This window comes from Pollicipes pollicipes, unplaced genomic scaffold, assembly GCF_011947565.3.
Source record: "Pollicipes pollicipes isolate AB1234 unplaced genomic scaffold, Ppol_2.1 Scaffold_3447;HRSCAF=4054_pilon_pilon_pilon, whole genome shotgun sequence".
Taxonomy (NCBI): domain Eukaryota; kingdom Metazoa; phylum Arthropoda; class Thecostraca; order Pollicipedomorpha; family Pollicipedidae; genus Pollicipes; species Pollicipes pollicipes.
In genome coordinates, this window is record NW_023596297.1 from 38,249,097 (window position 1) to 38,276,017 (window position 26,921).

Consider the following 26,921-nt stretch of genomic DNA (forward strand, 5'->3'; position numbering starts at 1 on the left):
TTGTATCCTTTATTTGAGTGGCTTTTCCTGACCTTAAACCGGGGCTGGCTACCCCGGGGACGTGGTCACGTGGCGGCCGGGTGGCCCACTGGGCCCTGGCGGCCGGCTGACGAAGAAGAACGGGTGATGAGGCACAGTGCAAGCGGCCGTAGAAGGTCCTGTTCCACTCTTCGCAGACCACAAAATGCAGGCGCTTGTCTTGAGGCGATCCGTAAATTATGCTCTTTTGTGACTGACTGTGATTGGTTATAAGACCGTGGCATGGTCGTAGGTAGGAACATGGCCAAGCGGGGACCAAGACGACCGTGTCGAGATTGCTGTGTCATTGGGCACAGTTCTCACCCTCTTCAGAGCCAAGGTGTTTATACAAGATACTGGACGATTTCGCAGAGTTTTGTCGAAGTTCGCAGGGTTTGGGAGAAACTGTAGCATCCTTCATGAGGGAAATTCTGGCTACCTGCCGGTCCTGATTGCGGGTGGTCAGCGTGTGGCCGCCTGGCTCTAATGGGCAGGACAGAAGGATTTTCAAACCTATGGCTTGAAACAAGTAAAACGCAAACAAGGGCACAAGCTGGCTCTAAATCAAACGTGTATTAATTCTGTGTTCGGTATCTCCATGGCTAAGTGTGCATTCTATCGCTTCCAACGAACCGGCCAAGGAACAATGCCGCTTGTAACCCTCACGTGGCGGGTGAAGAAATAAGTGCTTTAAAACGGTCATAAACTGTAAAACCTTGTTTTGCGCTTCTTGAGTACAAAAAAAGCAGCAAAATGAAAGGATCTAGCTTTATCTGCCAGTACGCACAAGAATGCCGTTGCCTTCTGGCAATGGGCGACGCACCAGCCCCAGATTCCAGTGCAGAAGACTGGCAGGAGGTGGCCGTTCTTCGCGCATGAAACGCGTGTCCCTGATAACCACTTGCTGAAACACTGCGACAACACGCCTTGGCTTCGCTCGCTCAGAACCAATGAATCTCCAAAAGATACTCCATAACGCGTCATTGTTTGATTACGTCATCGTACCCTTCACAACACTGATTGAGATCTTATTGACGGCTGGTCTATCTGGAAATCGTGCTCACGAACGCCAGCTATGAACGACCTAACCAAAAAGCTTTTCTTGGCTTGATCTCCGCGTGGCTAATGGAATGACTGCATTTGAATGACGTTATTATGGCGCCATGGATGCCTGGGCGGCCCAGAAATGGCCTCCTTCAAATAGTCTGCACATTTTTGGCGGGCGTGTAGCTCAGAAACTTGAGGGGGTTATGTCTTGAAGAGAACTGGCTGTGAACTGCACCGTATGATCTTCAAGATGGCCCTTTCAGTTCAAAACTCCATCCAAATATGGAACACTCACTTTAACTGTAAAGGAATTAAGGCTGACACACGGAACATTTCATCTCCTAGCGTTGGAAGTGATAGCAGTGATGGATCATTTGGCTGGCCGGTCGGCAGTGACCGACCGCTCAGTATTGGCCGGCCGGTCGGCAGTGTCCGACTCTCAGTATTGGTCGGCCGGCCGGTCGGCAGTGACCGACTGCTGAGTATTGGCCGGCCGGTCGGCAGTGACCGACTGCCCAGTATTGGCCGGCCGGTTGGCACTGACCGACTGCTCAGTAGTGCTGCTAGCTGATGACGTGATTTGCACTGTAATTGCGATGATTTGCATGAATCGTAACGTCAGCCTTGCGGACAAGTGAGCGAGGCCAGCACAATGAAAGGCATGTGGTGGCGATTTCATCCATGATCATTGATATTGATTGTGGGTTATGGCGTGTGCATGGCAAGAAAGCTCATCCTTATTTATATTACTGATCCACTTAACTACTTTTCAAAGATCAAAGGTATCAGCCAAACTCTGAAATTTGGGGGTCATTCTTGTACTTTTCAGTGAGATGTTTGCCTGAAGCTGTTTTTTTTTTTACTGGTTTACCGGTGTGTCCTGCCTGCCATGGGTTTTCCATGACTAAGGTTCCTTCTATTAAAATCAAAAGATGATTTTTTCATAGCTGTGTCATGTTTGGCCGCTCACTCATATGTTTTGAATATTTAAAGTTTAAGAGCAAAAAATGCATATATTTCAGTAAAAATTTTGACCCGCAAACCACGCCAAATCTGACCAATGAACCCTCTTAAAAGCCCGCGGTTTTTTGGGTTAGATGTGGTTGATTCAAGGAATAAAAAGTTACGCCTCTAGTTAGAACCCCATCTTGGGTGAGCCGACAAAATGCGGGTTGGTGGTGTAACACCACTAAAAAACTGTTCCCAATACAGATGTAAACCGCTTGAGCAACGTGGAAAAATCACAAGCTTGGCCAAATTACATGGAAAATGGATCCAATGACAATATCTCAACTAGAGTGACGTAGGGCAACATGAAGGTCAAGAACTTGTGACATGAATTCCCAAGCCGCGTATGAGGATTGGAACTGAGGCGATAAGTCACGGCTTGCCTAATTCGCGTGTGGCTGGAAGGTCGACGGGTCGTGCCAGGCTGTAGCACGTGTCACGCGTGGTGTGGGCTGGGGTGAAGATTTCTTAAATTATGCATGCGTATATGTTTATGTTGTCAACGGAAAGGCTGGCCAGTGTCACCTATGTGGGATACAGACAATGTTCCAAGAAGGCAGTATGGAGGGGTGTGAATGGAGTTTGGAACCGCGTTCCACTTTCGCTGAAAGAGCTGGCTGAATGAAGGATGAGGGTGAGATAAGATGTCCGACATCGGGCTGACAAAAAGGAAGGTGGAGGCTCTCCGTAGCCTAAGTATCGGCACGGTTGGTTCCTGGTGTAACACTGTGACCAGTAGTCTACCGTAGAACGCCCGTAGTGAATGGAGGAATTTTGCAGAAAGTTTCTCAGGTTTTTAGACGATGGGACTGGAAAGTTAAGATTGGCGGAAGGGGATGAAATAAAAGCAAAGGATGACTGCAATAAAAACTTCACCAATGTGTTGATTACGTGAGAACGTTAAAGGGTGGCATTCATGGCAAGCTACAGGCGAAACTAGAGGACGTGGGGAATGGATTGAGTTCACTTTATCCTGGCCGTGGCTTTTTCAGATAGTGTATTTCGGAGCGATAACCTGTTTTGGCCTGTCGCGAAAATGACTGAAACTCGGAACGATTTCCAGTCGTGTGCCATGTCGTTAAGTGGGAAGTAGCCATCCTATGAGATCATTCTAGTCATTCCAGGAGCAGCGTAACTGCGTTTTGGGGAAGAGAATGGGAACAGCTCGGGTGCGGGAGAGACTTGGCGAGTTTTTGCGGGTCAAAATTTTAACAAGCAAAATCATGCATTTTTTGTTATCTATTACCTTAAAAAGTATCCTCAAAGAAGAGTGTATTGCCAAACAAAACACATTTATGGAAAATCCTAGTTTCACCTCTACAGCAACATCCTCGGAAACGGAATATCCCTAGCAGTCATGATTCATCATTGAATCAAGTTGCGCAAATTGCATGACTTAAGAAGGCGTGGTTTCATTCACCCGTTGTTTAAGGTTATTCTTCCACTTGAGAAAATGGTTGTTAGTTTGTGGGGTCAAGTCAACCCGCCGCGCCCTGCATGGCTACGCCACTACCAGGAAGGATCAAAGAAAACTGATGTAAGTGGTGACGGACCTTTTCCTACGCTTTTGTAATATCCCAGCCAAAAATACTGAAACGGCCCAAGCCACCTTTGGGGGGCGGGGCAAATCAATATGGGTGGTAGGACCCTTACAAAATAGTACAAATGGGCATCTGAAATTGTATTCTGACAACTATTTTATCAGTTTTAAGTACGCATGTCTTATTAAGGTTTTTTTTCTATCTGATTTTTTTTTTTTTGTATTTCTCCCAATATCTGTTCTGCGTGCAGGTCGGTTTGCAAGAGCGGGGATCATTTCATCTCAACAGATGACGCCAAGTAAAATTCGATAAAGGTCGAAAATTCTCATCAGCAGTCTATGTCAAATTTTAAGACTTCCTGGAGATTATTGCAACAGTTCTTTGCTGATGTAGAAATTATCTGCAGTTACTAACAATGTCTCACGCTTTCGTGGCATTCCTGAATGTGAATGATGTCGCTGCAGGGGCAAATATTCGCGGACAAAATATCTGTGTGATGATTGTTTGCATGCAGTATCACACAAACAGTGCGGCGGTGGCTGTGGGATGGAACATGGATACTGGTAAGAGGGAAATGTTGATTATTTCAAAGTTGCCATGTGGTATTTATTCCATGTTGTCGCATGATGTATTCACTTGAGGAAAGAGAACACCATAACGAACATTCTTGAACACGGGTTACATTCAGCGATTCGGTCGCATTCAAATGGTGTTTGTGTTCATGTACAGTGAAATGAACCGAAGAGACTGTCCATTACTTAAAACATCCGGTATTTTCACTGTCATTGCAAGCCATCCGTCAATGCATGCAGTTTTAGAAGACATGGTATTTGGTCTGTTGAGATGAGATAGAACGTTGGACTCTCTAGTCCATTTGATGATGAGCAAATCTGAATGGTACCCTCTTCCTTTTCATTTGCAGCTGAAACTGAGGTCACAGTGTTTAAGATTTACATTGATACAATATAAACTGAGGTCACAGTGTTTAAGATTTACATTGATACAATATAAACTGAGGTCACAGTCTTTAAGAATTACATTGATACAATATAAACTGAGGTCACAGTGTTTAAGATTTACATTGATACAATATAAACTGAGGTCACAGTGTTTAAGATTTACATTGATACAATGTAAACTGAGGTCACAGTGTTTAAGATTTACATTGATACAATATAAACTGAGGTCACAGTGTTTAAGATTTACATTGATACAACATAAACTGAGGTCACAGTGTTTAAGATTTACATTGATACAATATAAACTGAGGTCACAGTGTTTAAGATTTACATTGATACAATATAAATTTCATTCTGCAGGCACTCCAGGCTCTCTAAGCAACAACACTGGTGTCAGCTAAACAATGCTGTGCACTATATGTAACTAACGCAACATTGTGTGCCCACATCAATCGAATGGTGTAAAATTAAGGAGAAATGACAAAATTCAGGCTACAGTGACTTAGTAGTTGCGGGTTTATGGCGGATCAGCTTTGAAGCACAGCGGGCTTTTGCTGGCTGGACCACCAGCTGGCCGGGTCTGGCCAGATGCGGGCTGATATTTCGGAAAACGTTGCGTCCCTAGTGCAGTCCCTGCAGTGGTGCGCGCCGCAGGGTCCAGTCCCTGCGGGGATACGGGTCCTCAGAATCCAATCCTGCGGGGGACTGGTCCCCGGCGTCCATTCTCGTGGGTGTACGGGTCCCCGGCATCCAGTCCCGGGGGCGTGCGGGTGCCCGGCGTCCATTTCATGTGGGGTACTGGTCCCCGGCGTCCGGTCCCGTGGGTGTACGGGTCCCCGGCGTCCGGTCCCGGGGGTGTACGGGTCCCCGGCGTTCAGTCCCGGGGGTGTACGTGTCTCCGGCGTCCAGTCCCGGGGGCGTACGGGTCCCGGCGTCCAGTCCATGCGGGGTACGGGTCACCGGCGTCCAGTCCCGGGGATGTACGGGTCCCCGGCGTCCAGTCTCGGGGGCGTGCGGGTCCCCGGTGTCCAGTCCACGCGGGGTACAGGTCCCTGGCGTACAGTCCCGTGGGTGTACGGGTCCCCGGCGTCCGGTCCCGGGGGTTTAAGGGTCCCTGGCGTGCAGTCCCGGGGTGTACGGGTCCCCGGCGTTCAGTTCCTGTGGGGCACGGGTCCTCAGGGACCAGTCCTTGCTGGAGTACGGGTCCCCGGCGCACGGTACCTGCGGGGTACAAATCCCCGGCTCCCAGTCCCTGCGATGAAACGGGTACTGAACGCCCAATTCCTGCGGCAGGGTGAGTCCCCAGGGGCCAGTGGCTATGCTGGCGGTTGCCCAGCTTTGCCAGCCGTGACGATGATTAAATGCTGCCTAAGCCCATGCAATTGCGGATTCCAGACGAAGTACCACACTCAAGATTATATTTCCCGTAATATGCGGCAAGTATGCTTGATTGTCGGCCTTCGCCAGTGGCATTATTTCCTTGGCACAACTCCCATGTGTCTGATTGCAGATCTGTGTCATGTGACTGCAGCGGCAGTAGTGGGATGGCTGTGGTCGGCTGCAGAGGTGCTCTTATTACCCCGTAGCCCCGAGGACACCGCTCGGCTCTTACGAGAGGCATCAACCCTACCCACGTCACCGAAGCCAACCGTCCCAGAAATTGCACGGGCTTGAAGTGGCTGCCAGCAGTCGGGTCACGGACATGAGCCCATCGCAGTAGCTGCGCCGGTCAACACTCGATACTTGAAAGGCCATCCGGTCGAGTGCGGCCGCCGCCGGAGGCTTGGAGATGTCGAGTTTGGTCGACTGAAATCCACCCACTTTAGGATATGGTGGCGATTCAGTGAGCGAGGCTCAGTCCTTCACTAGATGACGGAGCATTTCATGCGAAGCAACGCCTGATGACAATAGGAGCTTCAGATTTGAAGTGCACAGTATCACTATGAATGACATTTTCGTACGGCCTTGCGGAATGCGCTTCGCCACACACACATGCGCTTGACACCAGGTGACGGATACTGCGTTAGGGGTTCCAAATTTGTCACACTTCGGGTGTAGTTTTCTTGCAAGGGCAACAAATCTCCGGTGACTCGTATTTTGGCGCAAATAAAGGCGAAAATAATGTTTTCGCGAGTTGAAAATATCGTTTTGTGTATGCATACCAAGTTGGGTCCTCGACACATGGGATTTATCATTTGCTCTCAACTCTCGTGCTATAATTCAGAGTCTCGGTCGGCAGTCAGATAGGAATTACCATGAATGAGAGTAGCCGGTTTGCACTTTTCAACCGCGGTGTTTGTTGGGGACAACCTTTCATCGGGTTCTTGCTAGCTTGTGACCGTTGATTTCCGCAGCTTCGGAGCGAGCGTCAGTACTGCGGACCGCATCACAGAGTGACACTGCAGCAGCACTGAGCGAGCGTCAGTGTTGCCGACTACATCACAGAGTGGTACTGTAGCAGCACTGAGCGCTCAGTTAGAACCCCTAAGCAGAAGTTAGTGCTGAGTTGGGAGTTTGGGAGCTGAAATTGGCGTCCAGTTATGGCGGAACGGGTACCGGGTGACTAGAGTTCGTGCTCCCAGACTGGTCGGCTGGATGGGCGACAGCGCACCGCTGGAGCGACTCGGAGGGCGGGAGATCCTGCTTACAGAGCAGAAGATGCTGGTCGGAGAGGGAGAGATCCTGCCTGTAGAGCGGGAGATCCCGGCCGGAGAGAGAAGATCCCGCCTGTAGAGCGGGAGATCCCGGCCGGAGAGGGAGAGATCCTGCCTGTAGAGCGGGAGATCCCGGCCGGAGAGAGAAGATCTTGTTCTCGCCGTGCCGGTCGACCGGCCCTGATCTGGCGCACAATAGCTGCTGGCCCCGTGTCCCGCGACCGTCAGGTGGCCTGCCTTCAGTGGCGCGCGGCGACCGCGGGATTAATGGCAAAGTCAGTGATCCGTCTTTTCGGCGGTGACGTCGCTGCGGTGTCCGATTTTCCGCAGAATGTTCGGCTTTCAGGCGGGCTCAGAATAGTCTGGTGGCGCGGCGACGCGGGCGCTGGCGGCCGGGATGATCAGAAGCCCCGCGTGATGCCTGTAATCCCGCCCCAGAGCCGACCTTTCAACGGCACGTGGCGTAACATTGCCACCGCACTCCGACGGGGGGGGGGGGGGTAGTGGCCGTTCAGATGCGTGCCCCCGGGGCTGGCGCCAGCGAGTGGGTGTGCGCCGGGCGTCCGTCAGTGGCGCTCCGGCCAAGTGGGTGTGCGCCGGGCGTCCGTCAGTGGCGCTCCGGCCGAGTCGGCGCCCCACGCTCGGTGCGCCCCTGCTTATCGGCAGCACGCAGCCGTCGCCGCCGCTGACGCATGGCGGCGCGGGAGGGAGAGGACCGCGCCGCCCGGCTGTACTGAGCCGAAGGCCGGGCGTAACACACGGGCGTGCAGGGACACCGTCAGCAGAGGTCCAGCCTGACAGGCCTCCGGAGCGCGGCATAGTAACACACGGGCGTGCGGGGACGCCGCCAACGACGGTCCAGCCTGACAGGCCTCCGGGGCGCGGCATACTAACACACGGGCGTGCAGGGGCACCGCCAACAACGGTCCAGCCTGACATGCCTCCGGGGCGCGGTACAGTAACACACGGGCGTGCAGGGACACCGTCAGCAGCGGTCCAGCCTGACAGGCCTCCGGGCCGCGGCACAAGATGTTAATTGTATGGTTCGCCTAGTATTGTCATGGTGGTTGGGGTGAGCCTTGTTTCGAGCGTTCAGAGACTGACGATAGCTCATATAGTATCTACCTTTCACAAGGGTAATGTATGTTTGTTGTCACATAATTCTGAATGCAAAGCGACTTAGGTTGCGTTGCAGCTTGCGTTGCGTAGGTTGCGTAGTCCACCGTCCAGCGATATTTCCTACGAGCGAGGCCGTAGACCGTGCCAGTATTATAACTGGAAAACTTGTACATGGATTTATCGCACCACCATGATATTTTAGCACAAAGTAGCATAATTATTATAAGTTGTGCCCCAACATGGTTAACATGCTTAAAATATGATTGTGCTCAACGCTTAAAGGCAACCTGCCTATTGCTGTAATCAGGCGCGTAGTTGTGCAACGCTGAAACATCACTATTTTACACCATGTCATCATCAATCATCATCACTTTTTCATCTCTCCGTGCCATGAATATCGGAAACGTGACATTTGTGAATTGCGAAAGAGTTGAAGACCGCGGACCGGAAACAGGTCCAGGTCTGGGCGGCCACACATCACAGCGAGGCAGGTCCCTGTCTGGGCGGCCACCCATCACAGCGAGACAGGTCCAGGCCTGGGCGGCCACACATCACAGCGAGACAGGTCCAGGTCTGGGCGGCCACACATCACAGCGAGACAGGACTAGCAATGCCCGGGTAGAGAGCATTCACCCTGCAAACCGTGCCTGTGCCCGGTCGTGCCATGCTGCTGAAGGCCTTTTGCTGGTTTGTATTTAGGTGGCGTATTGTCACTGTTTTCAACACAGTATACGATTGTCTGATTGGCATTGCTTTGGGTGTAAATTATGCCGCATTTTCTTTGCATTGATGTGTGTGTGTTTTGGTGTACCGTGATGAGGACTTGATTGCCGTCCACTCGTGTTTTATGAGAGGGGTGCGTGCAACATCGAGGCATTCGGCAGGAAGCTAGTGCAGAGTGCACTATGCTGAGACAGTTCCTGGATTTTCACGCAGGAAGCTAGTGCAGAGTGCACTATGCTGAGACAGCTCCTGGATTTTCGCGCAAATGTGCATGTTCCTATGGCTCCTCGCTTACAGGCGCCACAAATACAGTTGGACACATGCACGTTGCAAACTCACCTGTGATGTGGCATGAGTACGAGACACAACTGGGCTTGGGTACTTGTTTTTTTTTTACTTAATTTCAAGGAAGATGAAAACTTAGCCTCCAAAAATTGCTACCCCTCCAATGGACATCTAGGTCCTCTTTGTTCTTCCTCTCGATCACCGACTTTCTCCTCCTTGCATTTTGCATTCGCTTTTCCATGCCTTCATCTTCTCCCCCTCTCCTATTCCCCCTCTGACTTTTTCTCTCCCATCTTTCAATTTATACCTCTTCGGCATCAATAAAAAACTAGCTCGATTATTTTCTGTCAGCGCGTTCTGATGGCTGTCAAGGCTTAATGCCACACATCTATCATCCGCATGTTTTATGCTAAGCAAAGCTGTAGTGCACTTTGGTGTAAGGTTAACCAAAGCTTCAGAGCAGCGTGCCCAAAATTAGTATCGTGTACCTCATGTTGTCGTGACTCACTCAGGACACCATGTCCTTAATGGGCCGTGCGTCATGGCGCGCCCTGAATGCGGTCGTTTGCCGTAGCGTAATGCAGCGTTTGCTGACGCCAGGAGGTGCTCGACGTTGCGGAGGGCGTGGCCGGTACACCTCCGGTACACCTCCGGTACACCTCCACTGATCCCGCAAACAATGGCCCTCCTCGTGCCTAGTCTTCACCATTCACGTCTAGGTCCAAAGCGTGTTTGGCAGAGAGACCCAGCTCATCACGGGGTGGCTGAGGTACGCTGAAGCCTTGCCTTGTCCACCCAGTTGTCCCGGTGCAGCATCCCGCCACCGACCCCCAGGCTCGCGGCGGGACCCTTCCTGATCTGCCCCATAATCCCGACGCATCATCCGCTCACTGGGCCCCACCCAGGCTCGCGGTGGGCTCTTCCTGATCTGCCCCGTCATCCCGGCGCATCACCCGCTCACTGGGCCCCACTCAGGCTCGCGGCGGGACCCTTCCTGATCTGCCCCGTCATCCCGGCGCATCATCCGTTCATTGGGCCCCACCCATGCTCGCAGCGGGACCCTCTCTTGTCCGCCCGGTCATCCCGGCACAGCACCCGTCCACTGGGCCTCGGACCCGCAGCGGGACTCCCTCCTCCGCCCGCTTGTTCTGGCGCAGCAGTCCTACCACTAAACCCCGGGCTCGCAGCGGGACTCTCCTTCGTCCGCCGGCCTTCCCGGCGCAGCACCCCGCCCACCGGGCCGAGACGGGACTCACCACATGCTGCCGGGCGGAGCAGCGAGCGCGGATGTCGGTCTCCCCGGAGAGGACACCGGCCGCGGCCGCGTTTTGGCCGGCACGCGGTCCAGCTAGTCGGCCTTCAGGGTCGGCAGGACTGAGCTCAGGACGCCGGCAGGGCCGACACCGCCGCTGCCAGCTGACCTGGCTTGGCCACGATCCGGGTGACCTGTAGGCCGAAGAAATCTGCAAGCCATGGCCTGGAAGAAGCAGGACAGAAAGCCGCTCCACAGCCACCGCTTCAGATGATTGAGGCTGGCTGCGGCGGGTGGAGCGACTTTTGCGTCGATCGCCGCTCTGACGGCATCGTCCCCAGAGCCACAGCGGCGCCCTCTCCACGTAACAGCTTTAAGTGCGGCCCCGACCAAGTCAAGGAGCCGCTCTCACTGCTTCAGTACGGCCAGACAGGCTCGTTTTGACTCGCTCGTGGATCGATAGGCGTGGCACTCATACCGCGATAACAAGAGACCCCCTCCGTTGCCTCGAGCTGCTCGTTTGCGCCGCCGGGCGAACTCGCCCGGCACGATGGCGGTCGGCGGCACGGGTGCGCCACCAGCCCGATGTTTCGGCGGCAGGCTGGACGTTGGTGGCTGCGTGCCGTACGCCTCGCACAGCTAACTCGGTTAGAGAACGCAAACCACCAGGTCAAGTACGGAAGTCTGATCGGATGCCGGGCATGAGCAACGTTCGCGGTCCGGGCAGAGTTGAACGGTTCCGAATAGAGGGCCAGCGCCCCGCTGAAGCCATTCATTAGGCGCCTCACACGCTGGCTGGACCGACGTGGCGACAAGCTGACCGGCGTTGGTGGCGCAGCAGCCGAACCTGGCTTGAGCGGAGGGCTCCTCATTGATATCTACAGTAGGCTAAGAGACGTCACCGGCAGAAGACCTCGGGACACCGGCCGGCGGGTCGTTCCATGACAACACTGGGGCCGAGCGCAGTTGGAGCGTGGGGTCTGACAGCCGGTGTATGGCGCGGCGCTGGCTCTCCGCGTGCTGCCGGACAGACGGGCGCGCTCCGCGACCAGCCCGGTCCGACGTACGTGCGCGAAGTCAGGCTGGCCAGCAGCGGCGGGACGTCCTGGTTGTGGGCATTGACCCGGCGCATCAGCTCCGGCTCAGGAAGTGGCATGGGCTCATGAAACCTCTTATAAATTCTGTCGATCATGAAAGCCACTGGGGATCTGGGTAAACGTGCTCTTCGTCCGCTGCCAGGCTTGATCCTGTGGCTTCAGCTTGAGCAGCTCAGGCTGCAGCAGCAGCCTGCAGGTCGTCCGCCACTCAGACTGGAGCAGCAGCTTGGCGTTCGTTCGCTGCGCAGGCTGGAGCAGCAGCCTGACGTTCGTCCGCTGCTCAGGCTGAAGCAGCAGCGCAGAGTTCGTCCGCTGCTCAGGCTGAAGCAGCAGCCTGGCGTCTACCTCCATCTCGGCGTGGGCCAGCTGATCGCCTGTCTTTGGCTGCTGCTGCTGCTGCTGATCGCCTGGACCCTGCTGGGAGGCTTTCTGCGATGTAATGTTGTTGTGGTCTCCCTGCGACATAGGTGAACACTGGCCAGCGTACAGCGGCGAGGCGCGAAGAACTCTCCGGGCACTCATCAACGTCAAAAAACAATCGAGCCAGGGCAGTCCCGACATTTATCCCACTCGACCTACTGATGGCAAATGTGACTAGATTCACAGCAGTTTGTTGAACTGTGAACTATATGCCGCCAAAAGCCAAGGCCAATGAAAACTGCGGGCTTGATGAATGCACACTGAACCACCGCGTGGCGGATTCATTGCTAGGATGATATGCTTATCACACGGATATGTAGCAAGGAGAGCGTAAACGATCTAAGCTACCCTTGCCACAACCACTGTTGTAATGTGTCGTCACTTCTACTTGGTGGAAGCGAGCGACGTGTGAATTTTACACATGGATGGATAAGCCATCGACTGCCTTGCCACATTGGAGTTAATTAACAATGTGCCATAAAAGGGTGTTCCTGCTCTGTGCTCACTCAAAAAGCAAAAATACGCAAACGGATTTTGGGCCCCACAAATACGACCTTTTCCTGACCTGTAGTACTTCTCCGTAGTACTCTTTTCTGTCCCTACGCCACGCGACGCGTCCCCAAATTGTAGTTCTGCATATAATGTCCTGTGTTACGCCAATGTTTGCGGTCAAAAGCACGCATGCGCGTACACGTATTTTGTAGATGTTCTTTACATACATCATATGATATTTTTTTAGGTAGTAAATGATTGTAAACAAGCTGTTACTAACAGAGTTTTACAATTTATTGTACACAAATTGGTAGCAGGTATTGTGAATAAAATTTGTGTGGAAAAGTAAATGCACTTTTGAAGACGCCTACGGGTGCATATAACAGCTATGAAAGACGCCTAGGGGTATATATTAACATAACAGCTCTGAAAAATGTATTCAAACAAATATTTTGACCACTTCATGTCACAGTCACGGCACATGACGAGCTCATGCTTCACAGTTGGCCCGCACTACATGGTCTGCGTTCCAGCGAGGTCTATCCCAGCAGATGGTGAGAGGGAAAGAAGTGTCTACTCGCCCACGAGCGTGGAAGGCTCATAGCAAAGCCTGCTCGTGGTGACAGGCGACTCACATCAATGTCTGCCCTTCGTGAGACGAGACTGAAATGCGCTCATTGCTCAAGGTTCTTTTTGACATAACCTTTTTCGAAATTTATATTGCGATGAGATTGCGCGTATTACAACACCAAAAGAAGAAATATGCTAACAATAAAAATTGTCCAGACCTTTTCAGCAACGCCGGGTGGGGAGACAGTTTGTGGGCAATTTGTGGGCACTCCCCACAGTCTCCAAATGTTTTGGAGGGTCATTTAGTTCCGTTTTTAATATGTTCGTCATCCCTACTGCACCGTCTCCCCAGCGTAAAAGTTTTGCCGCTCACTTAGGACGTTAACTCATCATATGAACCCTATGTGACGGCATGTGGCCGTTAAGCTTAATTCGTGTATCAGCTCTGTTTATTGATGGAGTCGGGTAAGTAATTCAGTTAATTAATATAGCTAAAATATGGGTCTCACGGATTAAATACGGTGTGGTGCAGCAATGGTGATTTAGATATTAACGGTGTCATTGTTTTCGTTGAGTTTGATGCTGTTCTTGTCAGAGGGTCGCAGTTTGCCTTAACACGCGCTCGGGTATGGGGTCAAATTGCCCCCCCCCCCCCCCTGAAGGTTTTTCCACAATGGTCTCCGAACGGCGCGGCGAAGCCGCGCCAAATTTTGCATAGCTGTAGAAAATTGAATAGTGGATCGTTTGACATAAAAAATTTAGATATACCCTGTAAGGTCGCTGATCTATCGCCGGTCAAAGTCAGGCCATAGTTTCAGTGAAGGCAATTTCTAGGGAATTGCCCAATCTGAAACAATAACGGGGTGTTTGACCAAGCCCTACATCTCTAAGATGCTTTCTTAGGCACCACAAATATTGAATAAGCAAATTACGTTGACCCAAGGTCAGGTATGAGGGTCAGACCAAGGTCACAACCAACCTGATTTATTACTCTAGGGTTTGCTGTATGGAACCGTTTGTGGTGATTATTTCGCATTTATTGACAGCAGGAACGACATCATACATCTTCCATTGACTTCCTAGAGGTCAGAAAAGGCCATTGACCTGAGATGACCCGGGTCGACATTTTGGTTTAGGAACATACTGCCTAGCGTAATCTTTGTCGCTTATTCAAATGCAAACCTCAAAGCAGTCTTGTATTATTTTGGTCACCATGACCTTTAAAAGGTCAAACAAGGTCACTGACCTCAAAGGGGCTTTTGACCTTTTGCATGGAAACAGTTGTTTAGGTTCTGGTGGCACCTTGGAGGCCAACCTGGAATTTGACCGTGTTTGACCTTATTGGACCTGAAGGTCATAACCTAGGAAGCTCAAACTTTTAACCCAAGTGAGTTCACGTACAGGTCAAGACACCCTGTAAATTTGATGTCTCCAGCTTTCTTAGTTCCCGAGATCTCGGGCGGGGTCAAACTGACCCCCCGCCCGAGCGAAGGGTATGTACCCAGCCACCCGGGCGCGTGTTAAAACGCGACATTACGGCATTCAAGAGCGCCAATTATCCGGGTTCTTGTCCCCGTCTGTGTTTTACCAGAGGGATTGCGAGTAGCTAGTAAGTGTAGGTTAATATGAATGTAGCATTCGGCGGTCGAGGAGTGTGAGTTGAGAGTAGAAGCAAGCTGCTTGCATGCCTTGGCCAAGGCCTACAGACAGTGCATACCCAATTTAAGATATGTGCCTGTCCAACAATATGTGAAGTGCGTGTGGCTGTGAATGGGGCGTGGTACCGAGTATCTAGATTCTGAACTTTTTTAGCATGAAAAGATGTTCAGCTCACTGCAAGTTAAATTTCATGGTATAATTCCAACATCAGGTCTCTGTATGAGGACAGCCATCATCACGAATTTCATTTATTTCATGCTTGAATAAATCACTGAAAATTTATCAGATTTGACAATATTTTGCTGGGACAGCACCAGAGCAGAGGATAGCTTTCATTGTGGGATTGGTTCATGTATGTTTTGGGGATAAACGTATTACATAATGACATTTTTTTATTTTAATGGTATCTTCATATTTTAAGTACACTTGCCTGACAGGTAGTGCCACAAATGAAGCAATAGAGTGTTGCTTTAGGGGCAAGCTTCAGGCTCGCTGATGCACCCACTGATATTTTTGTCATGCTTTGCTGCTTAGTATAAGCTCATATCATAAACCTAGAGCTGTTTTAAGTCACATTGCCTTCCAATATATGTTCGATATATTCCAGTATGCATCGTTGAAACCATCCTTTAAAAAATCCGTTTAAAAGTGAACTATAAATGCTAAATTCATGAGCATTTTTGTTTTCAAGCTTTGGGGACCCTTGTGGATCTTTTCCAAATCGTCTCAATTTCGTGATGTATCATATGCTGGAGCCTGTTAGATGAGGCCGAACGCTAAAAGGAGGATAGGACCTACCTTATTTGGTTCCAGATTCAGGATGTTTTCAGACTTAATATCTTGTTGACATTCTTGCCATAGCTTGTATACTGGTGGATTGCTTGAAAGTAATTTCCACTAGGCAAATCAGGAAGCCATATCATGTCTGGATACATGGTGTCTTGATTCATGCAAGTAATGCATTCTTTGTTCGGATGTTGAACAATATGATTACTTAGAGCAGGTTATATCAATATATGATATGAATAGATTATGGAAGTATCGTGTATCTAAAGCTAAGGGGTCTGCGACATTCACTTTTTCAGTGGCGTAAATAATACGAAACTGTTTAAACTATTCCTGTCTTTCTATTGATCATATCTTATCGGCTGACAGGAAGGAAATGCAGTTCAATTCTCAGAAAAGGTTATAGTGCGTGGAATGTGCAGGAATATAACAAAGCAGCAATTTGCACATTTTAGACCTGGATTCCTACATCAGGCTGCAAATGATGTTAACCCCGCGCCTTAAGTGTGAGAAGGGGTGATCCAAGCCCCCAAAGTTCTTCGAGGATACCTCTCTGGTATGGGTTCCACTGGCGCCTAAATTTTCGGTTGCCTATTGAGCATCTGTTGCGTGTGTTTTGACACCAGAGACGCCTTCCTAGTTTTTCTTCTTTCGGAGTAGTTGTGGCCTTTGAGCCGACCACTGCAGGGCGATTTACGGCCGGCGCGGGTGGTGGGCGCGGGTGGTGGTGGGCGGCCGGCGCGGGTGGAGGGCGGTAACCGACGCTGCGGCGGAAGGGGCGCGGCCGGCCGACATTATTACATTAACGAAGCCATTTGTCATAAATATTTACGGAAAACACATGAAAAATTTACACCATTGTACTCGAAATTAAACAAGAAACACATTTGTTTAAGTTTTGTGTCTCCACAACGCATGGTCTCGTAGGTATGATGTAAAGCTGAAAAAGTGCAATTTTCTGGAAAATCCTTCCTTCGACCTGCCATTGCAATTATTGGACTAACAACATAAAAACCAGTACCAATCGCGAGACAGATCAGAACATTCTTATTTTGTGGAAGACAGACTTCCGCTTTGTTCTACGTCTGCCGATGGTGCCTGCGTGTCTCACGCGTGTGTCTCACTCGCAATCAGCTCTGTGCTACCACATCCGTTCGACTGTTTCCGTCACATCAGTACAGTGCTACCACATCCGTCCGACTGTTTCCGTCACATCAGTACAGTGCTACCACATCCGTCCGACTGTTTTCGTCATCAGACGCCCACCCGCCAGCAAATGGTTTTGATGTGTTTGTAGTTCTAATTAATTTTCCCAGCCCACTTACGTTTCCGTGTATCAGGGTAATACGCGGAGAGCACAGCTTTTTAGTCAGATGCGAGTATTGCTGGCTGAATGGCCTTTGCTTACGAGCAGGTTTGTTCAGTTCTCCCATTTGCCGTTCGTTTTGCGCTACCCTGGAGTGACTGGGCAGGACATCCCTACAAAGTTTACCTCTTCGCTTCTGCCGTGCAGATGATGCAATCGTTCTAGAAATAGCTTCCCTCGGCAGATATTTCGACGGAGAGCGAGGATTGTGAGCCGTATGAGCATTTAGGATTCAGTAGCGACGACGATGAGCCTCTCGCCTTATTCTCCGACGAACCTGAGCGTCGTAAGGATAGCATACAGTTATATTCTAACAATGGGACCTCGGGTGGCAAAACGAAAACCGCGCGTAGTGTTAGGCTAGCTTACAGGGATATGAAGCTTATTGTGATTTGATCTTGATCGTCAATCCCAATTCCGCAATTAGCATTTATTAAAAGCATCATGTCAGCAAGGCCCGCTGAGATGGCACGGCTGGCGTGGTGGGCTGTGTTTCGGAATATTGGTCATAGTGCGCGACTTCTGGGCGTGGCGTGTTGTGTAGGCGCGCGTGCGATTATTGACTATGAACACAGGCTTAACAAAGGGCATTGTGTTAAGGACTCAAAGTAGTTGCGTCGTATCGGTCGTGAGACGTAGAGTGACGGGAAAACAGCATTGCGGGGTACCCGAAAACGTAATTATGTTGACCTGAGCGCCGTGGGAGCTGTTGGCATGTTTTGCCTGTTGAGATTACGCGGAGGAGGCTCGCTTGGTTACAAAGTATGTCTCTTAAAATGCAATGTTGCAAAGTTAGATGTTTGTTTACCCATCGACGTTTAAATTGTTGATGGTGATCGTTGATTACCTGGGGTCGGTGAAGATTAACAGAGCATACTGCCGATCCAGAGCCCTCTGAAGTGGGATCAAACCAAGTCGAAACATGTGGGAGCATAGCTGCTGTCTTGTCTCCTTATGAGGAACAAACATCAACTGGTAGATACAAGAAGCTATCAGTATGAAATCAGTATTAAGGCATACCACCCCCTTTTTGCGGAGATGGGTCAGGTCAGTACTTTGTGTTGGAGATATTTCGGTGCCACTTCGCGAACTTCCAAGGTCACGTCGTCGTGATTTGATACGCTATAAGTATGTCACCTTTACAATCGCATTGCCTTATGGTAGCAGTAATCCCGCCTCTCCCAATGCGCCGAGAGCACTTCCGTGTTCAAATTTTATCAGCCCCGGCTTCTGAAGGGCACCAGTATTGTGCTAGATTGCCACCGCTGCTGGGCGACTGGTTACCCAAAGCCATCAACCGTGATCCTAAATTGCATAGTATTCTGCAGGGGCACATTAACTTCCATGGCATTCCGCCGGGCCACTTTAACTTCCGCAGCATTTAGCTGGGTGCTGTGCCTAGTCTGGGTGCCGTGGATCGCGGCGTCAACTTGCCCGTCTCCTCGCCCCGGTGCCGAAGGTATGGTGCCGTGCTGATGAAGGTGGTTTGATGGTTTGAGTACGTTGCACCAACGGCATGATACCACCGACGCACATCAATCTAGTGCAATCAATAAATCATCAGCAAATCACGCGTTCTGTTCTGCGTAACTCCCCATCTACCGCTCCGTTATCTATATCGGGAATTCAAAGCCGTGATCCTAAATTGGGTGTCATTTTGATTGCAATTGTGGATACAGCATCTTGAAGTTCCTCACATTATTACAGATCCATTTGTGGGGTGTAACAACTAATGTCCTTTGAATGGGCTTTTATGCTCCCATGGGCTTATGTGTTTAAAGGTTTGCCATCGTCTTCGCACACCTCGGCAAAAACATGCATCACAGTTGTTGGAATGTACAGTTTCGGTGTCCCTAAACCACGACGAGTAAAGTGCAGCTTTTAAATTCGGTTGCTTTAGTGGAACGGTTCCCATTCGTAGACATATGTTTTGCTCGCTTGGATCACGAACAGATACGTCTGTTCGTCTGATAGCCGTCATATCTTCCGTCAGCACCCACATGAATGGTGGCGAATTGATGTTGTCACGCCGCGTCTTCGAAGTGTCGCCTGCTTTCTCGTTGCCCACGCGGATGGAAATTCAGATGACGCCAAATCTTTCGCATACATCTACAACGGTTTATCATTAACACGGTGTAAACTATGAGTGTTCGTGAAGAACTGTAGCTATCGCAAGCTGTATTAAGGTGGCTTTTCGCCGAGCTCTTCTTCGGGCCGGATACTTATGCAGTGTGTGGTCATGTCCTGTTGAGCACGTGCCCACCGACCGACCCCGCCCACTTGAGCTATTCCATTCCCAGGGACTGGAATAGCTTAAGAACAACACCGTAACCTAGTATGCGACTGCAAGTGCACAATCTAACATCCCGGACAAATGTGCAAGAACAGCACGTTGAAGGGGCAAAACGCGCTCACATAACCATACTAGGATTTGGCAAACACGTGTGAACACGTGCGTCACCTCTTGGCAGGTTGAAGCACTCCAAGTCAGTCAAGCTGCCCGCTACAATGGCAATTCTGACAAGGCCATCTGACCGCGAATCCCACGTCATACAGACATTTCATGACGTAATTAGACGATGACGTGTTGGGGAACTTGGTTACTTAATTGTCAACTTTGTTGTTCAGAGCAGTTTTTGCATTTAAAAGGATACCAATAATTGCAAGTGAGCTTATTTCATACTTTATGCTGGCTTCCATGTCTTGAAATGTTAAACATTCCGCCTAAACGAGACAAATCGAGTCATTTTCGGTATTTTCACTACTGTTTTTCATCGGTATTAAACATAATGTGATATGGCAAGCTATGTATCGATACTTCCTATTTAAACCAATGTCTACGGATGGTATTGGGTCATCATTGTGTTCTGTATCCACGAAGACGAACTGGGTGACTATCTCCCCTTGCAGCGCACTTCAACCCAACGAAAGGTTTCGTGGTGGACTTTAAAATGTCGACTCGTTGTTAATGTTCTACGTCCTCCTCACGTTGTAAGTAGGGCACGTTTCATATCCTATGAAAGCCGACATCTCTGCTGAGGTGCTGGCTTCGCAACGACTGTGGACAAACTTGGAGTTGCACAGGAATTTAGACTAGGCGTGCGGCAGAAGGCAAGAACAGCCTGTTTTGAAACTTTGCCAATTAAAAAGCGTTGACGATAAATATATTCCTTCTCGCGTTGCGAACCCGCCAGGGGTCTCAACTTTGGCAATTAAGAAGAAGTAGTCTTAGTCACTGTTCGTGGGGGATGTTAGGGGGGGGGGGATGGGACACCCGACCCCTGGCGTTTACACATTAATGAAGCTTGGCGGAAAACACCAGTGGATTTGTCTCAACGGGGTTCTGCGATCGGTACTAGTTTTCATGTTGTTAGTTTTGATAATTGGCCCCATTATGGCAACTCAAACGCCAAAGGTTTCTTGGAAATCGGGCTTTTTCGGCTTTACATCTTACCTATGAGACCATGCCCAGTGGAACACGACATTTGAAGAGGTGTATGCATTGTTTAAGCCTTATTACAATGGTGTATATTTGTATGTGTTTTGGGCATATATGTATGATATATGACTTCGTTAATGTAACGTTGCCGGCTGCCACGCGTTCGGCGGCATCGCTGGTTGCCGTTTGCCGCCAGCGCTGGCCGCAGACCGCCGTGCAGTGCTCTTCAAAAACCGCCACTGCTCCGAAATCATAGCAGCTAGGAACACGTTTCTGGTGTCAAAACACGTGTAATGGAATCTCTATAGAATATTTAAAATTTGAGCACGATTGTAAAATATGTCAAAGAGGTTTCCTCAAACCAGCTTACGGGGTGAATCACTGGCTGTATCAGGGCAACGGTCAGCATGATGTGTAGCCAGGAAAGGAAGCCAGATCTCAAGTGTGCAGCTTGCTGATTTTTGTATTCAAAGACATTCTACCTTTTATAAATTTTGGAGAATTGAAGTGTACTTTCTTCTTATCAGCCAACAAGCCTACAATAATACTAACAATATAAATGGTTTCAAGGACTTCCTATTATTTGCCTTTGAAAAAGTGTATGGTATACCATCCCTTGCCCCATATACACAATAATCCAATGATATGTTGATATTGTAAGGTCTAGGTAACTCAACTTACCTAGTGAAAATTGCTTTCAAGCAATCAGCCAGCCTGCAAGCTATGTGAACTGAAGATGTTCACATGATAAAAACCCAGAATCCAGATATGCAGTCCCATGCCCCATTCACAGACATACCCACTACACATTGTTGGACAGGTACTTGTGCAAAATTCGATATGCCCTTTCTACTTGCCTCGACCAAGGCGTGCGGGTTGCTAGCTTCTGCTGACAACTCATGCTTCTCACACACCAAATGCTACATTCAAAGTTACCTGCTTACCAGCTCCTCGCAATGCCTCTTTCAAGACAAACACCGGGACACGAACCCAGATCATTGACAATACTCGATGCCGAAAGGATGCATTTTAAGTTACACCGCGCCACTCTGACAAGAACGAAATGATACACAAAGATGATAATGATGCCATTGGGTTTTGGATCACTATTGCTACATTATATCGTTTTTGTCAATAAGAAAGATATTCTAAGCTACATTTATTAATGTAATAACCTATTCGATTCTTTCATTAAACAGAGGCGATGCACAAACTCAGTTCGACAGTTACATGACATCATGTATGGCTCTTGTGATGAGTTTACATCTCCGGTGAACGGTCAACTTTTGTACGCTGGGGAGACAGCGTAATAAGGACGAGGAATATTTTGATGACTGAACTGAAATGAGCCTTCAAAAAATTGGGAGAAATTGGAGTGTGCCCACAACTTACCCTCAAACTGTCTCCCCACATGGCAGCGCTGGAAGCGTTTTAGGGTACTAAAACATACTTTTCTTCATCAGTGTTGTGATGTGCGCAATTTCATCGCAATGGCGTTTCGTCAAAAAAGGTGTGAAATAGAAAGTTGAGCAATGAGAGCGTTCAGTCCCCTTGCATGAAGGGGAGGCATTGATATGAATCTCCCCCGCTCGCGGGTGGACGGATGGTTTTTTATCTCTGCCCACCTTACCCCACACCGATGTATCGCGGCCGGCGCTGGGTGACCTGACAGGCCGTACCTCTGAGCGATTGATGTTGGCTGCCGGGACGTTCAGCGCTGCTGATAAAGTGCAGCTCTGGGAAATGTGACCGGCGGGCAGCGCGGCTGTAATGCAGTGTCAGCGATGCCGACGGCGGGAAGCCGAGCCCGCATGCCCGGGGTCAGCGCAGCCAGCTCGCCATTTGGCATGATCTGTGCGTGGCGCTTCGTGAGCCGTCAGACGTAAACGTGCTGGATACCATTTGCAAACGTTATCGTAGTAACGTTCAATCTGGAAGCACCCATCGAGTCATAGGCGTGCTTTTGATCGATGCGTATGGAATATTGATGGACGTTTTCTGGTAGATCGTAACTCGCCGGACGAGCACTCACACACATACACTACAGGAAAGCCAGAGCAGTGCGAAGCAATCAAGACTCTTTCGATCATAGAAAGGTGCATGTGTGCATCCCACCGTCTAGATATGCGCTCAGTATGCGAGGATAGTACACCCATGTCAACTGTGTGACGTCTTTGTGGCCTTGAATGTGTGGATGAATGTGTGAGGTGAGCAGTTATTTGCTGACTGCTCTTATAGCCGCCGCCAGCCTCGCTGTACAGCCAGCCACTGGTTGTCGGCCAGTGAGAATCCGCTGCTAGCCCTGTTGTCTGGAGCGTCCTTCGGCGGGTCAGTTCTGCTGAACGCCTCGCTGTGTGCTGTCGGCAGGGTGACTGGGGCCGCTGGAGTCTGGTGCACCTGGCACTGCGCGGCCTTTCCGCCGGCGTCTCGCTGCTCTACCTAAATCTCAGCCGTAACTACTACGCCGGCGTGCGGAAGTCGCCCACGCTGGCCGCTGCTGCCGCCACCGCCACCGCCGCCGCCGACGGCGTGGACGCCAGGAAGAAGTCGCTGTAGGCACGTCGCGCGGGCCGTTGCTACAGCGGCTGGGCGGTGGATTGGGGCGGCGGACCGCCACTCGGGCCGGCAGGCTGGGGTGGCGGACGGGCCAACCCCGGCCGCTGTGGCTCGTGAGGCGGACTGGAGCGCTTACGAACCTGCCACGCCTGGCGAAGTGGAGCTCGCATGCGCCGCCGTCAAGTGCAGAGGACTGCGAGCGCGGCGCGGGATGAAAGGCTTGAGCGGACGCGCCGGCGGCGGTCCAGATGCCGTGAGGTCGGGACGGAGCCGCGGCCGGCGGTCGTCCCCCGATAGTTAGGAGTGTTGTGTGGACGCGTCCTGAGGACGGATCGCCGCAACCAGCCACTGCAGGCGGACGTGGCGTGTTTCCGGCGGCGGTGTGGCCCCTAGTGAAGCGGTTCAGGTGTCACTTGGCCAGGCCAGCTGAGGTGTGGTGTAGTGGACTGTTGCTGTACTGGACTGCACGGTGATTTGGTTCTTGTAACGCGATTAGACACGACTGCTAAGCCACGTGGAAAGCGACGCAGCGGCGCGTGCGACACCTGCCGTTGGGGGCCGTGACCTACGGTAAGGGGTGTGAGCCGTGCGTTCGAATGCCCGGCTAGTGTGGGTGACCGACGATGGAGCGTCCCAGTCCGGACGCTGCCAGTAGGGACGGCACGCGCCTCCGCCGGCGAGCAGAGCACGGTATTTTTGCAGCCTCGCGCGCCCCTCCTCGACGTGTCAGCTCCCCCACGTGGTTGTGTAACCCGTTGGTGGACGCGAGATCTTCGCGCCCGGCCGGCTATCTCGTCCGATGACGTCAAGTGTTGCCTCCATGTCTATAGGCGAGCAAACGGAGTCATGTCCGACGTTTGTCAGCCCCAGTGCATACGTCCTTTCCCGGCCACCGACCCGGCCGGTGCACGAGGGCCGACGTCTGGCTGTGCCGGTGCGTGGGAGGTCGGACGGGCCCGGGGTCTGCCCGCGGCCCAGTGAGCCCTGGCCGGCGGCTGGCTGTGCCGGTGCGTGGGATGGGGGGTCAGATGGGCCCGGGGCCTGCCCGCGGCCCAGTGAGCCCTGGCCGGCGGCTGGCTGTGCCGGTGCGTGGGGGGTCGGGTGGGCCCGGGACCTGCCCGCGGCCCAGTGAGCCCTGGCCGGCGTCTGGCTGTGCCGGTGCGTGGAGGGTCGGGTGGGCCCGGGGCCTGCCCGCGGCCCAGTGAGCCCTGGCCGGCGGCTGGCTGTGCCGGTGCGTGGGGGGTCGGGTGGGCCCGGGGCCTGCCCGCGGCCCAGTGAGCCCTGACCGGCGGCTGGAGCCCCGGACGCTGCGGTGGCGCGCGGAGGAGTGACCTGAGCCCACTCACGCCGCCGGCGCGACGCTCCGTCGCAGGCGCGACGCTCCGTCGCAGGCGCGACGCTCCGTGCGCCGACACATACGCAGACGAAACTGGGTAATCTGTAGAAAGTCAAGTTGTGCAATGTCCAAGGTATGGCATTATTGTATCACCAGGTTTTGTTTCGCATGCAGCGTGCAGCGTGTTGTCCTAGGCGCGTGCACGCTAGAAAGCAAACATTTTCATTTTAGCCTAGAAAATGTTGGTGAGTTATTGGCGTATTTGTTGAAGCTTTTTTCGCGTAGTAAGGCTGGACTGAAGTTTTCCACGTCTGTCATGCAAGTCCAGCGCCGCTGGAGCCATGTGCTCGGTGTTGGTCCCTTATTCACTGGAATCGGTGCAGCACGCCCTGATGGTTGTAATGGGATGAGCTGTCGCTGGCTCCGTTGTACGCTCACCTTCGGCCCTGTGTGACAATGCCCGGAAACCTCAGCACCACCACCGAACACTCGCCAACAATACCGTTAACGACAAATGTTGTTATTTGACGTCTGTTTTGGCATTATGATAATTTAAGCGAGTGAGGTGTCGTATATATACTTTTCATGTAGACCGAGTGGAAACACTTGTGCTTTGTGTTCTACTGTGTAGCCATTTAATGGTCATTGCTTCAGCTGCGTGGGGCCAGAAAGCTACTGCATGTACATGTCTGTACTAGCAATGACGGTGTGCTTTAAACAGCACTGCGTCTCTTCTCGTGCGATGAAAGTGAAATTCGGTGTGAAATGCCACAAGCACTTCAACTATGCGGTACTCGCATGTCTTGCAGTTCCTTGAGAACTCATCTTTTGGCTGTTCCCTTTCCTTTCAACCTCCTGTTGACCGTTGTTGTGTTGGACGAAAATAAAATGGATGTGTTTCGGCCTGGTCATTGACCGCACCAGTAAGCGACGGCTGTCCAGTGGTTCGTGGCAAGAGATTGCCAGGGTGGCGAGAAGGACTAGGGTTCTATGGAAACAAGCAGCATCGCCGTCAAACAGCTGAGCGCAGGTCTGTCAAATCAGTCCAAAATTCAATTTATGTCATTGAATTCATTCATTATCGAGGCAGTTCAGACAGCAGCGATGCGTGCTTAGAATGTTATGCTTATTGTAAAAGCTAAAATATGCTCAGGTATGTGTAGATTGATGTGTAGATTGATGTGTAGATTGATGCGACTGGCGCCGGGCGTTCCTTAGCAATGCTGCGATTCACTGCCTTCAGTTGAAAAACCGCGGTTTTCACATGCTCTCATGCCATCAAATGGTTTGCAAACCATGGTTTACACATGCTCTCAAATGCATCATCCCAGTAGAGAGACGCAAATACGTCACCCCAATCAACATGCTAAGGAATGCAAGCACGAACAAGGGTCAGATTTATAAATCCTAGGGGGCTTGAGGAAACTGCGTGCCGTCCCACCGCCCTGGATTGTTAAGACACCATACGGGAAGGCCTGGAATTTCGCCTTAAGGGCATACCGCCTCGTTGTCGTCGTGCTGCTGCATGTGTTGCACTTAATGTCAAAAGTCACACCAGGAACTGAGCGGCTACCTGGAGCCAGTCCGAGAACACTCGCCTGGGGGAATGTGAGCAGGCTGTTTGGTAGAGGGAAGATACACCGGAACAGCACAGCCACGATTGTAACAAGGCACAGGGTATTGAGCGCCAGCAGGGGCAGATCAGTCGCCCCACTAAGTGTAAGCGTTTTCACTTTAGTCCAAAAGATTTTCTAACTGTTACTGGGACGTGATTTAACTATGCTTATTTACGGCCCTACACTGCTGTGTCTATGCCCAGCTGCATGGGTTTTGCTGTCTTTGGCTTACGCTGTTTCCTAAGTAGCAGACAGTTTTGTTTCAAATCAAAATCATTATAAAGAGACGTCAGCAGCTTTTGGGAAGTCGCAATATGACCGCGTGAAGACCCTCTTGTTTCATTATTTCTACACCACGATATATAACATGGGCGTAGGAACAGAGGGACCATGGCCCCCCACTTTTCAAGGAGGGGGGCCAGCAATGTCAACTGCCCACCCCCATTTCAGATTAAGGTTGAATTTGACTTTCTTTTTTGATTTGGCTTCCTTTTGCACTGCATTAAACATGCATGCCGACTTACCTAGTTTACCTGCCATCCCCCTTAAGATGCGTCATCTTTTTCGTTTGCTCATTGACCGTCACTTAGTGTTACAGCCGCAAAGCCGACGCCGCACGGCCTGGAGACTGCAACGCCGGGCGTCGAGGCTGTTTTGCCACGACTTGCAAGCACGCATGTTCAACACCATATCACGTAGTTTTCTATTAGTAATCAGCTCTGACAGGATCTCGAGCATTATAAGACGAACATGGGCTAGCCATGTTAACACAAATTATGAACTCCATTTCATCCGTAATCTACAGTCAGGGAGCATTCAATATCTCTGAAGAACACAGAAAACATGGAACTTGGGTCTATGTGAAAAGCATCGGACTGCCTGCGGTGATCAGGGATGTTGTTGCGTCATTGAATGTCCCTGTGCTGATACGGGGCTAACTGTGCGGATCAGAAGGCCTTCCGTGTCAGGGATGGGAAC

General features: G+C 51.0%; 1 protein-coding gene across 1 annotated transcript in view; it reads left to right on the forward strand.

Moving 5' to 3' along the window:
* Positions 1-25,229, forward strand: part of LOC119091361 (tumor protein p53-inducible protein 11) — an 81,877-nt gene extending 56,648 nt beyond the window's left edge. The window contains exon 6 of the mRNA XM_037214110.1: positions 22,803-25,229. Within this exon, the coding sequence (XP_037070005.1) occupies positions 22,803-22,991 (189 nt within the window). The 3' untranslated portion in view covers positions 22,992-25,229. The remainder of the gene's footprint in view (positions 1-22,802) is intronic.
* Positions 25,230-26,921: the final 1,692 nt, after the last annotated feature.